Raw genomic sequence first — 17,882 nt, 5'->3', positions numbered from 1 at the left:
AGACTGTGGACTTTCAATTCCACTGGGCAGAAAATAGCCCCACACCCCTCCCCTCAATTGTGTCAGTGGAGACTGCATGAGGAGCCTGCACCCTCAGAGGGCAGTAACAAGGTGCCTCCTTCCTTCTCCCCACCAAGCGAGTCACTCCTAACTCTCCCCATTGTGGGGAAGCACTGCCTAGTGGTAACAAGCCCAATGCACTCCCCCTAAGGTGTCAGTGGAGGCCATAAGGAAAATAGTGAGACACTATCACTCCTCCCAGCCAGTATAGTATCAGTTGAGGCTTGGAGGGGAGTCGAAACTCCTCCTCAGCACTAACTCTCTCCCCTTCAGATGACAATTGATGTGGAGCTGTAAACCAGGAACTCTACCCCAATGTGGCAGCCCCCTTCCCTTGCCAGAGAGCTGCCAGAAAAACCCAGCTAAAAACAGAAGGTTTTGTAAGATACAGAATCTCAAAACATAATACCCCAAATATACAGGTTTTAATCAAATATCATTCCTCATATGAAGAACCTAAAAACTCTCAACTTAAATGAAAAAAGGCCATCAACAGACAACTGAGATTCCAGAGATAACAGAATTATCTGACAAAGATTTTAAAGCATCTGCCAACAACTGTCCCAGCAATGATAAGCATGCTTAAAACCAAAGAAAATATAGAAACCCATAGCAAAGAAGCAAGTCTCAGCAAAGTAGAAGAAGATATAAAGAAGAACCAAGACGGAATTTTAGAATGTAAAAATCCAATATTAAAAAAAAAAAATAAAAACTTAGCAAACTACCAAAAATTGCTTAAACAATTCACAAAGACACTAATAAATAAAAAGATACTCCATATTCATAGAATTAAAGACTTAATATTGTTAAGATTTCCATACTATCCAAAGAGATCGAGATCTATCATAATTCCTATCAAAATTCCAACAGCATTTTTTACAGAAATAGAAAAATTCATCCTAAAATGCATATGAAGTCTCAAGGGATTCCAAATAGCCAAAGCAATTCTGAAAAAGTAGATTTCTGATTCCTGATTTCAAAACATTATAAAGCTACAACAATCAAAACAATGTGGGACAGGCACATAAAGACAGACAGACAGACCAATGCAATAGAATATAGAAGCCCAGAAATAAACCCTTTATGGTCAAATAATCTTTTACAGGAGTGTGAAGACCACTCAATGGGTAAAAGACAGTCTTTTCAACAAATGATGCTAAGAAAATTGACAGATACATGCAAAAGAATAAAGCTGGACTTTTACCTTACACTACATATAAAAATTAACCCAAAATGGATAAAAGTTCTAAACGTAAGACCTAAAGCTATAAAACTCACAGAAAAAAATATAAGATTAAAGTTCTATAACATTGAATTTGTCACTGATTTCTGGTATATGACACCAAAAGCACAGGTAGTAAAAGCAAAACAGACATGCATGGCTATATCAAACTTTTGTACATAAAAGTACATAATCAACAGAGTTGTAAAAGGCAACCTGTGAAATGGGGGAGAATGTTTGCAAATCACATACCTGTGTAAGGAGTTGATATCCAGAATATATAAAGAACTCCTACAACTCAATAACAATAACAACAACAAAATAAATAACCTAATTTAAAAATGAGCAAAGGACTTGAAAAGACATTTCACCAAATATTATATACAAATAGCCAAAAAAGCATATGAAAAGAACCTCAACATCAGTAATCATCAGAAAAATGCAAATCAAAACTACTATGTGATCTCACCTCAAACCCATTAAGATGGTTACTATCAAAAGACTAGAAAATAACAAGTGTTGGGAATGATATAGAGAAATTGGAACCTTTTGTGTTGTTGGTAGGACTATAAAATGGTACAATTGCTATGGGAAACAGTATGGGGGTTTCTCAAAAAATTTTAAAAATGGAACTACCATATGATATTAATCAACAGGATCTCCTTGACACATGCAAAACATTCTACCCAAAGCAGAATACATATTCTTTCCAAGTCCCCAAGTAAACTATACTGAAATAGACCCTATGATAGGACAGAAAACCAACCTCAGCAAATTTAAAAGAATTCAAATCCTACAAAGTGTGTTCTCTGACCACAATGAAGTCAAATAAGAAAATCATAACAAAGACAACAGAAAAATGTCCAAACACTTGGAAACAAAACTGCACATCACTAAACAATTCATGCATCAAACAGGAAGTCTCAAGGGAAAGATTAAAAAATAAATTAAGCTGAATAAAAATGAAAATACAACACATTAAAATTTGTGGCACTCATTAAGCAGTGCTGGAAGGGAAGTTCACAGCACTAAATGTTTATGTAAGAAAAGAAGAATACTTTCAAACCAATAATCTAAATTATCCCCTCAAAAACCTCAGAAAAAGAAGAGCAAAATTAACCCAACGCACCAGAAGGAAATAATAAAGATAACAGATGACAGAATGAAGTTGAAAAAAAATAGAGAAAATTAATGAAACAAACAAAACACAGTTCTTTGAAAAAAAAATCAACAAAACTGACAAAAAGCAAAAGGCTTATAAAGGGGAAAAAATCTGTAAGTTGAACTGTATCACAATTAAAAAGTTTTGCTCTGTGAAAGACTGTTAAGGGGATGGAAAAAAATAGCTATATATTGGGAGAAAATATTTGTAACCCACATACCCAGTAACGGATTAGGGTCTAGAATATATTAAGAACTTTTAAAACTCAACAGTAAAAGTAAAAAAAAGTCCAAAGAGAAAATAGGCAAAAGACATTTAATGAGCAAGAGATATTTAACAGAAGATATTGATATGACAAACAAGCACATGAAAGGACATTCAACCTCATAGTTACTTGGAAGATGCAAATTAAAACCACAATGAAGATATCACTACATACCAATAGAATGGCTAAAATAAAAAACAGTAACACCACAAAATGCTGGTAAAGATGTAGAGAAATCAGATCACTCATACCACTGCACTGAAGAGAATATACAATGATAGAGACCCTCTGAAAGACAGTTTTGGTGGCTTCTTAAAAATTAAATATGCTACTCAGGAATTCCACTCCTGGGCACTTATCCTACAGAAAAGAAAACTTACATCTACACCAGAGTATACACAAAATCTACATACACAAATGTTCATGGCGGTTTTATCTGTAACAGAAAAAAACCTGGTGACAATGCAGTTGGTTCCTCAACAGGGGAATGATTAAACAAGCTATATGAATCTATACTACTCAGAAAAACAGAAGGAACACACAACAACGTGGAGGAATCTCCAAAGAATCATGCTGAGTGAAAAAAGACAATCCCCAAAAGTTACACAGTGTATGATCCCATTTATATAATATTCCTGAAATGACAAAATTTTAAAGTTGGTTGCCAGGAATTAATGACTGCAGGTACATGAGGGGGAGGAAAGTGTTATGACTTTAAAAGACCAACAGGAGAGATCCTTTTGGTGATGGAATTGGTCACTATCTTGACTATATTAATATCAATATCCTGGTTGTGATACTGTACTATAGTTTTATAAGATGTTGCCATTGGGGAAACTAGGGAAAAGGCACATGATACCTCTCTATATTATTTCTTACAAGTGCATATGAATCTACTATTATCTCAAAAAGCTTAGTTTTTGAAAAAGTATATTAAGATCACATACTACTAGTAAATGGCAGATGCAGAATTCAAACTCATGTCTGCCAGACTGCCCCAGAAAAGTCACAGATTTACTCAATAACATTTACGGAATAACTGAGCACATGTCATATGTTATTATAGATACAAAAATATGGACAACATAGTTCAGTATCTCTAGGATCTTACCATATAGAGAACACAGGCTGGTGAATAAATAATTACAATACAATGTATTTTACATACACACACACACACACACACACACACACAGCCAAGTGCTAGCATTGTTGAGGGACATCCAGTGAGGATTCCTCAATGGGAGAGGACAGCCATTAACAAGCAGCGGATTAGGGGACTCAATCCTTTTAACAAGATCACTCTAGACATGTCTTAAAGCACTGGAAGGCATCATGAATACCTTGGAGATAAACTTGGAGGCTCCTCTAATAAGCCAGGAGGGAGATGATAAGAAAAGAACTAAGTCAGGTCCTTCGGGAACACAGCTGACCAGATGGATATGGCAGGAAATACAAGAGGAAAGAATGTTTCTTTGAGGAAGAAGAAATTGACTGCATTTTAGAGATATTGCATCTGAGGTTTCTGATTAACTTCAGGACAGATGTATAACTAGTAAATAAAATATATGCCTCTGCAACTCAAGGAAAAGATTAGACCAGCAAAAGAGATTTTGGAATAATCAATTATTAAATGTAGTAAAACACATGAAAATAGGAAATTGCTCAAAAAGAATATGTAGAATGAGGAAGGGGCAGGGGGTAGGATGAACTTAATTCATTTAAGCAATATTTTAGAAGGAATGACGGCTGGGCATCAACCTAATTCAACAGAGAAACTCATAAATAATTGAAATAGAAATACTAACAGAGAAGTGTGCACGTGTGTGTGGTGGTAGTTAAAAAGATGTTTGTTTTACTATACACATGTTTTTTAATTTTGGAAAGGGATCAGAATCCTGATCATCACAAGGAAATAATGTTTTTCCTGTGCAAATGTTTTTGTATTACTTGACTTTCTTAGTTTTCTTGCTCACTAAAGACTGGTTAAATCATTTTCTTAAATGTAAAACCAGGAAATGGCTGGCCATTGGAGATACCCTGTAATGTATTTTCTTATAGCTGGGGACAAACTTTGCAGAAGAAATATCTTTCCAATAATTACAAGTTTATATCAACTTACTTGGTCAGTGTTTGAAAATGGAATGCACAGGTTTCTTTTTTGCCCTTTTTAAGACACTAGAGGAAATTCAAAATGAATAACCCTTTAAAAGAATGGCTTTTTGGAAGAATACAAAAAAGAAGAGTTTAAATTTGTTTTTAAGCATCTCTGTCCCTAGGTTTACACTAAGGCTTTTTATCTATCCAGATGAAACTGAACTCACTTTGATGAATTTTGGGGGAAAAAATCTCCAGTGTAAGTTTAAAAAACAAATCATTGTGAAGGAGAAAAAGAACAAAAGTTCCACTGAGAATCACAGATTTGGAGCATCAATAAGCATGCCAAAAAAAAAAAGACAGATTCCTCTATTTCTCTTACTCCCCCTATTCTAATATAAACAGGGTGTTCTTCAGTTCGCTATGGAGTCTTAACATTATTTAGCTCTATATTACATGCATGTTTCTTTGGTTGCTAAAAGAGTAGTAAGAGAGTTATTCAAAGGAAGCAGCTAACTTAATGTCCTCCTTTTCCTTTTTATGAAGATCATTTCTTGAAATGTTTTTTTCACTTTAATATTAGTTTACTCTGACTCCCTAAGTCTTGAGTTTCAGGTTTCTATGGCAGGACATTTAAAGTGAAAGGAAAAGGTTAAGGAGGTAGAATATAGTTTTAATTTATCAAAGTTCCTAACAACAAACAATGGGTAATGGGGCTGCTCAAGGGAAGGTAATCCACTGAGGGAAAAAAAGTAAACGCAAACCACAATGATACCCTTTCCTGACCCTGTAAACCAAGATAATATTTTAGTTATAAGGGCTTTAATAATTAACAATGCAAATGTGTTTAAAATGGAGATGAATCTTTTTAAGTAAAATTCCTATTCTTTGATTATGGGTAAAGAACAAGTAATTTTGCTATCATAAAAACTCAGCAAAAACAAATCCACAGAGGAAAAAAAATGTAGGAATAATTAGCCCAAAGTGTACTAACTTCCTTTTTTAACCAGAAAAGTAGAAGCATTTAAACACACTTATATATATAATCATAAGAATAATGAAGACAATCATCACAATTTCCCATCTTGCCGTATCATGATTCCATGATCTAGGGCCTCAGCTTAATCCTATGGTCAAAAGGCCAATGTTTTCAACAAGCAAAACAAGGAAGGAAGCATTTCAGAAGGGAGGCATTTTAGGATGTTCCTGAAACCTTCATTACTAACCCAACAAATCCCCAACAGAAAAAGTAATATATATGGATCCAGAATCAAAAAGATGACCAACAGCCCCAGGTAAGTGAAGATGTGTTATGAAGCACACACTTCTTTCCCAAAGCCTAGTAATGGTATAACAAAACACAGAACTATGACATCAAAATTTCAGATGCGATCAAAGTTCATTGCTTCCCTAAAATGTAACTCCCAGCAGAGAGTAAAGAGATGGTCTCATATATGGTCAGCCAAAATGATGGGGATTTTTTCCGTACCCAAGTAACACTGCAAAAATCTTCTATACATGAATGAGCAAAGTCAGTTAACTGAAAGAAAAGAATTAAAATTTCTGAATAAGCAAATTACAAGTAATGGGAAGTGACTGTCAATTTGTTACCAAAAATGCATCAAGTTTCATAGCAAACATTCGTCTTGAAAATCCTCTATTCAGTCTAAAGAAATATAGCCTATCTTTTCTGTTACTGTAGTTTCATTATTTTTCTTCTTTAAACTAAATAATCTCTGGAACGTTTGAAGACTTCTTTCTCTTGGTCAGTGGCAATGTTACGTAGCAAACATAGAGCTTGCATTTCATCCAAGTATCATTAAACCAGAGGAAATACATTCACAAATAAAACTTCTGGGCTCATCTGCTTCTCTGAGTAGCCAGGGGAGCCCGTCAACATGAGAAGCCTGGAGAGAGGTGGCAGGTTTCCCTTGGGAAAAGAAAACATATTGACTTACCTTCTCTGCATACTTGAACTTAACATAGAACCAGCTTGACTTGATCATTGTCTCACCTCCTGCTCTCAGAGGCAAAGAAGATGGAAAAAATAAAAAGAGGAAAAGAAAAAACAAAAACAGTATAGTGCTGAGGAAAAAGTAGTGTTTCAGCAAAAGCTTCTCTCAGATGCTGAGTTTTCCAAAGGATGACATGTAGTCAAAGGAGGGGCGAAAGGGGAAGAAATAGGAAAATGCGCTATTTCAAACCTGGCCTCCCTCCTCTTTATGTTCCTGTCACCTTCCCTGAGTGCCTCAAGCGCTGTGTGTGATCTGGCTCCGGAAACTGCACTCCAGGACTGCCTTGCTGAGCTGCTTGCGTCTCCCTCCTCTCTCTCCCTCTGTGTTGCTCTCTTGGCTGGCTGACAAGAGAATTCCTCAAATGGACTTCAGCTGCCTTCATCACAAATGGCACATGTCAGTAAAGGCAGGAGGCAGGCCCTGGCCCCAGTCCCCTCCTAAAAGGACAACCTCTCCTTCCTATCCCTACCCCAGGGAGGAATAACAAATTCCAGCACTTCCCCTCAGGACACAGATTAACACCTGGCCAAACATTATTCTGACAAGAGCCTGTGTCTAGAGAAAGGGGTCTGCCACAGCTTTAACCCCATGATCCCCTAAACAAGATCAGGAGGTGACCTTTCTCCACGCCTACAGAAGATTACAACACTAAAAACAGTCCAGTCCAGTCTCTTTAGCAAAAAGTGAGTAAGACTCCATTTTAAATTCTCCAGCTGAAACAACATCTTTCAGCCCCTGGTAGTCAGAGAAAGAGAAACTGGGACAGCTTTCTCTTGCTATTCCCTTTTATTTCTACTAGCTGCCAAATCAGCTCCTGGTATTCAGCCTCAGGAACTAACAGCTTGGTAAAATGACTGACACTTTATACATAGTTTTCTTTTTTCAGAAATGTAAAGACAGTGTTTTTATTTGTTTCACTACAATTAACTAGTTAAACTTTTCAAGATTTCAAGAAAAATCATGAAATAGAATCATAGCACCTACTGTACAAGATGCCAGAAATGGAAGAAATGGAGAAAGAGGGGTGAAATGTAAGCACAAGGCTTTAGCATATGTGAGTGTGAGGCAGCTGTGCACTGCTGTACTGAGGCAGGCAGGCAGGCAGGCACGTGGCAAACAGTGATTCTCAAAATTTTCAGTAATATGATGGCACATCTCTTGTCCCTACTCCCCACATCCCTACCTCCTAGGAATAATAACTATTTATTAAATACAAAATAATTAAGATTCATCTGGATTTAAAAAGAAATTAGACAGGATATTCTAAACTACCCCCATCTGCAAAGAGAAAGAGAAATAGATGACTTTGAATGTCTGACATTATCAGCCTCCACTTTTCAAAATGGTTTGAAGGAAGTGAGAAATGTTCTATCACCAGTAGCTCTGTGCCACTCTGATGTCCAAGGCTGAATGGGCAATGGAGTCAGTGTGCTGTTCTAATGGGAACCATTCCTGCCAGTCAGAAGGGACAGAGTCTACATGGGGCTCATCTCCCATTCACATCTGCAAACGACCAGAAGCACTCGTGGACCATTGTTTCATTTCTCTACCATTGTGTCACAAAAACACCAACCTTTCATCCTTTTAGACCGTTATCTGAGGTACATCATGATTTTTCTCAGACACAGTGTTTGAGGGTATAACATTGGCTGAGGCCTAAATATCATTTACTAAATGTCTTTCTGGAAAGGGGATATGCTTCCACTTTTGAAGCTGCTATTACACACCATCGGCCTAAGCAGTAGCTTCAATTTAGCATTCAAAATGTCACTAAAAAGCCCTTCTGAAAAACTCCATACCTACATCACAGTAATTATAAATCTTCTCATATCTTTGAGGAAGCATTTTCTACTACACCCACCCTAACATTCTAATACTATTTCACCAGAGCAGCTACACAAGTGCATAGTAAAACTTCATGTTGAGATTGAAAACAAGTGTCTCAAAACTCATCCCCTAAGACCTAAGTACAATAAAGGATCTCAGTGGATTCTAATTTGAATTATTAAGCGAGGATGTAAATCACTTAGAAGGTGGGAGATAGGGTAAATGGAGTTCATACATGAAGGTCTCTAATTCCCCTGAGAACAATGGCTCTATTCTTATTGGCCCCTCTCAATTCCCTGAATCTTTCCAGCATTCAGTAGCTCTTCCTTCCAGAGCGCCCTTATATCCCCCTGTCGTATCACTTAACTCATATTCTCTCATCCTTCAGACTGGCACTTAAGCTGTCATTTCCTCCAAGAAGCTCTCCTTAAGCTTACTCCTGAGTCTGGGCTGGGTACATCCGTAGGATACTGGACATATCTCACTCCTAGCACTTATCATACAATGTTCTTTTTGCCTACTTACTTCTCCGCATCTTCTTCTGAATTAGAGGACTCTTGAGAGCAAGACCCCAATCTGTCCTAATCACAGTTACAGCCTGTGGCTCGGCACAGTGCCTGGACACAGTTGGTGATCAGTGAGTATTTGCCAGATGGGATGAAGGAAGGAAAAGCAGGTCACATAGCAAGAATGGGGGTGAGAGAACACATGTAAAGTCCTTAGCACTTTTTCTCTAAAATAGTAAGTTCTTGATAAGTGTTTGCTGTCATTAAGCTTTGAGTGGGGAGGGTTTCAAACTGCCACCAAGGGGACAAAGAAAGCAACTGAGTAAATGCATTGATGGCAACACTGAAATAGCCATCAGATGTCGAGGTCCACTGATCTATAACAGCATCCAGTTTTAATTCTCTTAAGTGGAACACAGACTCCCAAGAGAGGGCAGACGTGCTCCTGAGAGGAAATGGGCAGAAGGACAAGACCTTCAAGGAACTGAGGGAGCTGGTGATGGGATTACATATGCAATGCAGGCCAGATAAGGAAAGAAGTGAAGCCAGAGGGGCTTGTGGTCTGAGACAACAGTGAGGTGCATCACAGAAAAGATGCAACAGGGAGGGGAAGGATGGCAGTGTAACCACTGATCAACTTAACTTATAGACATGCTGGCAAAACATTCTGTCTTCAGAACAGACCGTGGAAGATTGGGGGGTTTTTGAAGGTTAATTTAATTCCTTGTGATTTTCTCCTTTTATTATAAATCCAAATGCGCAAGGAGAAGAGGAAAAGTAAGATAGTGAAGACTTCCAAAAAGTTAGAATTTGCAACATCAAGTAGTTAGACTCCTAGACTTAGTGAATATTCAGTCTACTTGAGAAAGGACTTTGAAAAGTTCATGAAAACAAATAGCATCTAACTTTTACATTGAAGCTCTTTTTTAAGTAAAAAGAAATAATAAACTCCCCATTTGATTGTACTTTGATTGTCAGCAGGCATTCACTGATTGAAGAAACACAAATGTAAGAATTTAATAACACTTCTTAATGAATTTCTATTTTATTAACCATCCCCCTTCTAGGAACACATAAAAATCATGTCCATAAACAAGTGCAGCATCTGTGTCCTAATAAAGGTTTCACCTCCCAAGCTGGGAACTAATCTGGAATCACCACCACAATGATGAAAGAAATGAAACTCAGAGGGGTAACTGACTTCACCAAGGTCTCACACCTGGTCTGCAGAGGAGCTGGATCTCTGAGATGTCCTGGCTCCTTAGTCTAGCATCGTGCTTCTGCACATAAGAGAATCCCTGAGAAAACTGGTAAGATTATAACTGTGTTATACATTTCAGATAACACAATATGATCATATAACACTTAGAATTAATAAAATATAAATTATCTTAGAGTTAAGGGGAGATAAAATGAAATTGCTATGTATTTTATCTCCCTAAATATCTAATATTTGCATGAATACAGGATATTGTTTAATGGGAGGTAAAGAAGGAGGTGACGCTCAATTCACGGGTAGATTTTTGGTGGTGGTTTTTTTTTTGAAGTATTTTAAAAGAGGGAAAGGCAAATAACTGGTGGAGGCAGGGAGAAAAGGCTACTTTATGAGAGAAAATACAATGCAATGGGCAGTGGTTACACACAAGAGCTTTGGGGAACAGAAGGATCACCGTTCCAAGCCTGGCCATGCAAAATGCTGGTACAACTGCAAACTAGTCACTTATCTCTCTCAATCTCAAGTTACCCATCTGTAAACTTAGGGTAATCAAACCTACCTTAAAATGAGGATTCCTGTGAAAATTAAACGGGGTCACAGTTTTGTAAAGCAGTTAACATAGCTCAAGGCTCACAACTGAGCTTGATAAAACTGTTACCTTCAGTTATATCACAAACTCCTAACCTTTGTTTAGTAGCTACAGTCAGCTGGAAGCACAACAGAAACATCAATTCTTAAGAGTCCAAGTCAGAAACTCCACTTGCTATGACAGAGACTTAACCATCCTCAGATTACATTCGAAGCTTGGCGCACCATCGGGAAGGGAGGAAGAAGGCCAGAGAGGGCACCGTAAGTCCACCCAGCTGTTTGGTGAACATAAGTAGTGAAAGATGTCACAGCTTGTGAGCTCTGAGGCAGTCACTACTGACAATAAGAGTGCGTTCTCTAATAAAATATGACTGCTATTTGAGCTTTAATGTTTTCTAGAGAATTAAAAGTTCACAAAAACATACAGAGAGATATAACAAACCAGCAATTGAGCCCTTTTAACTCTAAAACCACAACCAAGACAGGCTTCTGCAGCAACTCATTTTCATTTCCTGGCATAAACTCCTTCTCCTTCTAACTCCCACCCGCCTTTTTTGTTTTGTTTTAAACAGACAGTTTACTGTTAAAATGGGACGATCTGTGTGGAGGAACTGTTTCAGCTGCACTGAAAGAACTCTATTTCCACTGCAGCTGCACTTGGAACACATCATTTCCTCTGGCAGAGCATCTGAACGCTTGTTAAGAGAGGCTGAAGAGGTATGATGGGCGCTCGAGGACTTTCCCTTTTCTCAGCAAACAGGGCTGGTCACAGCTCTTATAAAACCTTCATAAGGATTCATTTATCCATCAAAAACCACAAGAGTCTTCCAGCTTTTGTACGTGGTGCTTCCTCTGCTGGGAATGAAATTTCCTCTTTGCCCTACCCAGCCCAGCAAACACATTCATGCACATATTTTGCATACAAACAACACACACACACGCGTGCATACACATACATACACACCCTACCTTTGCTTAACTCACAATTCTCATCTCAGACCTCAACTCTTTACAAAAGCTTCCTTTGATACTCCAAAAAAGAGTTTGCAAATGAAACTGTTCAGAAGTTTAGCTTAACTGTAAAGCTTAAAATGACCTGGACACAAACTACAAAGAGATATAGCTGAATTGTAAACAGAAAGACTTTTATCCTACACTTTGCTCTTCAGCAGAAAAGAAAGCCACATGTTCTTTCCAACTCATTACCCTCCATGATAAATGTGTTCTTCCTTAAACCCTTAAGGGAGGGAGAAGTGCACATCAGTTGAACATTTCAGGAGGCAGAAATCATTCCTGTGTTATCTGCATCTGACCTCCACTCTACTCCTAAGAGGCACAGGGCCCAGCAAGAAAAATGCTAGGGCCCACTGCCAAGAACAGACTCCGTCCAACGGCACGGCACCACTTCAGGCTAAGTAGTTTCAGAGTCCTTGAGGGAACTAGGCCAAAGGCCCAGCTAGGATTCTCAAGGAAGGAGATGGGTCTCAAGCTGTCCTGAAGGGAGACTGGAGGATGAAAGCAGCCTCTGGGAGGGTCAAGTCTAGGGCCTCTTGTCCCTCTCAAGAGTCCACTCCTGAATAATGTCCCTCCCTTGTCACAATCATCATCTGGGCAAGCAAACTCAGGCTATCAGAGTGAGATATATGAACAAATGCCCTAAACCCGCACTGAAGTATAGCAAAGCATGCTCAACTTTTGAACTAATTACCTTCACAAAGATGATCTTTGATACTTATAAATTCTTTGAGGTTCTATGAGTTTTGGGGTTTTTTTTCCTCAGAATTTTCCAAAAAGCTCTCACAATAGTCAAATTGTTAACAATTACATTTAAGGCAGGAAGCCAATAATCCTCTTTTGAGAGGAAGAGTTACAAAGGTTTACAACATGGGCTGTGTCTATATAAGCAATATGTTAAGGAATATTCTATTTACTCATTTTTCTAGCTTAAAAATGTGTCCAATTTGATAAATTAGCTGAATAAATTAACTCTGTCTGACATTAAGAGCCAGGGAAATTTGAGCTAGAAAGGTATATCAGAAGCTGTCCATGAACCCATTGCTATAAAAGGAAAAGTGACAGAAGTCCACACAGAACAAACAGGCATATATTCGAAGGAAATATCACACATATCGTACTGAGATTACAACTAAAAACAGGATCAATGTTGAGATTTTTTCTAAAAGATTGATAAGAACAGATGCACAATGATCTTTTTACAAATAAAAAAGTATCTAAGCTCTGACCCAATCATCTTGTTTGTATCTAAACTGTATGTATCAAAAACATCTAACACCAAGAGATAAAAGTAGCATCTTTCCCTTTGATTTCAGAACTTGACAGAGACAGAGGGGTTTGTATATTTCACATAAGCCATACTACAGATTCTTGATTTAAGTGTCCCATCAAAAACTCCACACCACCAAGATCTTAATTTTTCCCAGTTATACTAATTTTTAGAGACAATGGAAAGCAAGCACAAAACTTAAAAGATTTTACAAAAATCATGCAGCATGTGATAAAAAAAAAAGATAACCAACAGTACTTACAGAGTAGCATGTGCATGGGAAGCATTAACCATGCTCCATGAGGAATACAAGAAGGAACTACACATACACACGTAACACAAAACAAAAAATCCCCAAAATGCAAATCAATATACTACACACAGAAGTCAGTGAGCATCTAGAAAGTAATGAGAGAGGGATTAAAGATGGACAAGAAAGACTTGCTATGAAAAAAGGAGCTTTGAAGAAAATACAGAACCTGATTTTGTCAAGGGAAAAAGCGACATTCTAGGCAGACAGACATAAACACAATCCAAAGCAAAGGTAAGAAAAATAAAATTATGCTCTTCATATAAATATAAATACTGCTGAGTAACTTTGCTCATGTTCACCTTATTTCTGCATCAAATGGCTCTGAAAAATTACTAACTCAAGCTTGACACTGTTTTTATAAAAATACATGTGTATGCACATACACATTTCTATACAACTCTACTCACATACCTACTTCCTTTACACATGGAATTACAGATATATGGCAGTCAAGTTATTTTAACTGGTTTTGCAGTATGAATTCAGAATGATTATAATTACAGTTTCTCTTCTTAAAATGAGGTTTTGTTCTTTAATATTCAATTGACTACTAGCTTGCTTCCCACACACAACACATTATTTACCCTACAGTGGCTTGGTGCATCAATTATGGTAATAGTTTGTGAATAACATTCACATTACGGAAAAATGAGCCTGGTTACTTAGCTCTCCCTCTGGAAAACTGTCACAAACATATGTATCATCTGTCTCTACTTAGAGTACAGCAATTAGTAATTATAGTTGTATATACTTTTTTAAAGCAGAGGGGGAAAATAGACCTGAAATGTCATGTTTCCAAATGTTCCTAGGATGTTGTCTAAAATTATTTTGTTTGAACTCCAGTTGAAAAAGAGAAAATGCATTTTGACAAAATAAAAAGTCAAAGCTAACAGCATACTGGATATGGAAAAACAGACAAAGCATCTCTCAAATGATATCACTTATTGAACAAACCCTTCTTCACCCAGATCAGACTAGAAATAAATAGGCCATAGGCCAGTTGAGGCCTGAATACAGTACTATGAGACAAGAGAGACCTAGATCCAAACCTGTCTTCTTAGCATTCTCTAGCTCAGTTAAGTGGTTATTTATTGAGTGCCTACTATATACCAGACACAGTACTCAGTTCTGTAGAAACCTAAATGAGTAACACAATTTTTCTCAAGAAGGTTAACTTGTAACAAGGGAACTAGAAACATAAATCAGTACAATGTAGTATAAAGTGTTCAGATGAAAAAAATATTTTTAAGACACAGAGAGAGTTCAGAGAGGAGAATGATTTCTCCTGGCAGGGAAAGGAAGTAAGAGAGAGCTTTACCAAGTAAGGCATAAACTGCAGAGCTGCAGTGATGGGATGACACTGGAGTTAATGATTTCCAAGGAAGAGCAATCCCAGGTGACAACATGACAGAAGATCCGAACATGAAAATGGAGGGTTAGGAGGCAGTGGAGGTGAGGGCCACAGAGGAAGGGACCAAAGACCTGGGAAGCTAGCATTTTTATGGTCATCTGCGTGGATATTAAAATTGTCTAGGCCACACATTACTTAGCTTCTTTGATTCCTAATTTGTAATTACTACTCATTTGTAAAATGAGGAAAATAGAATACCCCAAAGAATTTTTGTGAGGACCGTTAAGGTTTTATCCTGCAAGCAACTCACATGGTTCCTAACAGCAACGGACTCCCAATAGCTCTATAAACGTTAGCACTTTATTGCGATCACAAAAATGATTATTTAGGGAAAAAGGTAATAGAAACTATATAGGAGTTTTAAAAAAGAAAAAGTAAAGAATAGCAGAGACAGTAGGAGGGATGGGAAAAAGACCATGGAAAATAACCTGCCACAATAGGTTCTGCTCTTCCATACTACCCTGACAGACTGATCACTTGAGGGTCTAGAATTTCAGAGGCAATGAGCAAAATCTGGGATGACTGATTATTAAAAGGAGCCCTGTAGTTCCCTTTATATAGGTGGAGTGTAAGGATTTACAATTTGGTCCAGGAAGCTCTGGTTTACATATTACAGAGGCATCGAGAATACAGGTCCTCTCCTTTCTCACAGTGGACACCCCACCTTCCCCTTTCCAATGCCAAAGAGAAGCAGGCCAAAAATATATCCAGTCATCCTGCCTACCTGTAAATGACCAATTGCTCTTAACAGACAGATACTCCTTAGAAAAGATCTAATCCAGTGGTTCTCAAAGTTCCAGTCCTCAGAAAAGTAGCATCAGTATCACCTGAGAATCTGTTACAAGTGTGAATTCCCAGGCCCTCCCCAGACCTACTAAGTTAGAAGCCCAGGGTGGGGGGCTCAGCAACCTGCTCAATGAGCCTTTGAGGTGATCCCAAGGCAGATTAACTCTGACAACCACTAGCCTAGTGTGACCTCCTAGTTGTAGAGTGAAGGAAACCGAGATCCAGAGAGGAGGTCACATGGTGACTTTCTTTCAGAGCCAAAGTTTCCAGACTCCGACCTTTTGTTCTCTTCTCTGCACACTGCCTGTGTAGACATGTAGGCAATGGATGCATTCTAGCTGCAGGCTTTTATCTCTGCCCCTTTGCCCTGATGTGGCTCTGATAGAGGTGTTTCCTGGCAAGCAGGGCATGTAAGAGAGAAGCCCTCAGCTCAGTTAGCATGGGGTGGCCCACAAGCAAGTACTGATTCATCTTCTAGAGCAGAGGTGCATAACCTTTTGCAGCAAAGAGTCAGATGGTAGACATTCAGGCTTTTCAGATCATACTACCTCTGTTGCAATTACTCAATTCTGCCATTATAGCCCAGAAGGAGCCACAGAAAATACATAAAACAAAGGATGTAAATCTTTACTTAAAAAAACAGACCCCAGATCAAGTCTGGCTGGCAGGCTGGCTTGTCGACACCTGTTGTAGAAGATGGCTGGCACAGAATGCGTGCTCTATAAATACAAGTTGAATGAAAAAATAAATAAAAGAGTGGGGACTAATGCTGCTTACTACATTCATCAATGTCTCCTGTGCATCACTCTTCTCTCCTTTTTAGTACCTCATCCTCAGGACTGTTAAATGCACTTACTTGTATAGGCTACACCTGCAGGATGAAGGACTGAGGGGCGGCTAAAATTTGGCCCACACCCACTCGCTAAACCACGTGCCCTAACACAGGGCTGCTTTGCCAGGAGAAAGGGGAGGCTTTCTGATGTGCACATGGTACAGGCTGCTCATGGAGCCATGTGCCCCTGGATCATGGAGGGATGTTCTCCAATCTGTACAAGCATCCTCTGTCTCCTGCTTTTCATTCTTCTCTTCTTCTAGACCCAGATGCTCATTAACAGTGACCAGATACTTCTACTGGTAGTTCTTCAGACCAGCAACAGTCTCCACACGATGCTGACTATGAATCCATATCAGTATCAAAGAAATAAAATTTTAGCATATTCCCCCAATATGTATATAGCTATTTATATGGCACTGAGGGATTGTGCATATTACAAAATATACAAATAAACATAAAAGAGGAAATAAAGAAAAAATGAACACAATTTTCAATGTTTTAACCAACATGATGGCATTAGCTATTGTCTCAAAGCACGACTTCCACTGAGGGCAAAGTCAATCATTAACCATCATAAGTATAAACCTAGGTTCCCAATTTTTTTATAATTTCAGTTTTTTGGCCAACTTCTTATTAGATATGATTATACACTTGCTGTTTGTATGTACCAACATGGTTGACAGGGAGCTCATAAAAAGAACACGAGTATCAGCTCTGCCATTTCCCTGCTGTTCCCCTGGGCTTATGTTATCTCATTTCACAATTTTTTCAAAGGAATTTTAAAATATCGCTTGTCCTTTTTGTGAGTGTTAGTTTAGTTAAAAGTAAGTAATATAACCTAGTAATAGACTTTATGAGCCACACACACTGGAACACATCATACAACAAGGTGAGCAAAATGCTGAAGGAGCTGCCACTTTGTGGAACGTCCACTCTCCCTTCAGGACAACACCTGCCACACCCTGTAGGGCATGGGGTTGACCGTCTCATAGACCAACAGTGCCTGTCAACTCAGATGTTAAACATCAACAACATTCAATGCATCTTCCTAAAAGATAACAATAAATCTAAACATAATTTCTACTATTGTGTCTTTCATGCCAAAGGATTATTCTAATAATCCCATGGGAGAGGAGAAGTCACACATCCCACATTAGAGAGCTCCACTCTGGGTTAGCCTCCGCAACTACCATGTCCTGGGTCATAAGATCAATTTAGCGAGTAATCATTACCATGTATGTATGTGTGCTCTCTGTGTGTGTGTATTAACACAAGAGAACAGGAAAGGAAGTACA

General features: G+C 38.2%; 1 protein-coding gene across 6 annotated transcripts in view; it reads right to left on the bottom strand.

The window, feature by feature from the left end:
* AUTS2 (activator of transcription and developmental regulator AUTS2) overlaps positions 1 to 17,882 on the bottom strand; it is a 1,021,698-nt gene that overhangs the window by 696,557 nt on the left and 307,259 nt on the right. The window contains exon 1 of one of the 6 annotated variants that reach the window (XM_074345976.1): positions 6,765 to 7,037. The exons of the other annotated variants lie outside the window; for them this stretch is intronic. Coding sequence (XP_074202077.1) covers positions 6,765 to 6,812 — 48 coding nt within the window. The 5' untranslated portion in view covers positions 6,813 to 7,037. Of the gene's footprint in view, positions 1 to 6,764; positions 7,038 to 17,882 lie in introns of those variants that run through there. 6 annotated transcript variants of the gene reach the window in all.

This window comes from Camelus bactrianus, chromosome 18 (assembly GCF_048773025.1).
Source record: "Camelus bactrianus isolate YW-2024 breed Bactrian camel chromosome 18, ASM4877302v1, whole genome shotgun sequence".
In the NCBI taxonomy this organism is placed as follows: Eukaryota; Metazoa; Chordata; class Mammalia; order Artiodactyla; family Camelidae; genus Camelus; species Camelus bactrianus.
Note: the sequence above shows the minus strand (reverse complement) of the source record. Positions and strands in the feature narration are given on the sequence as shown.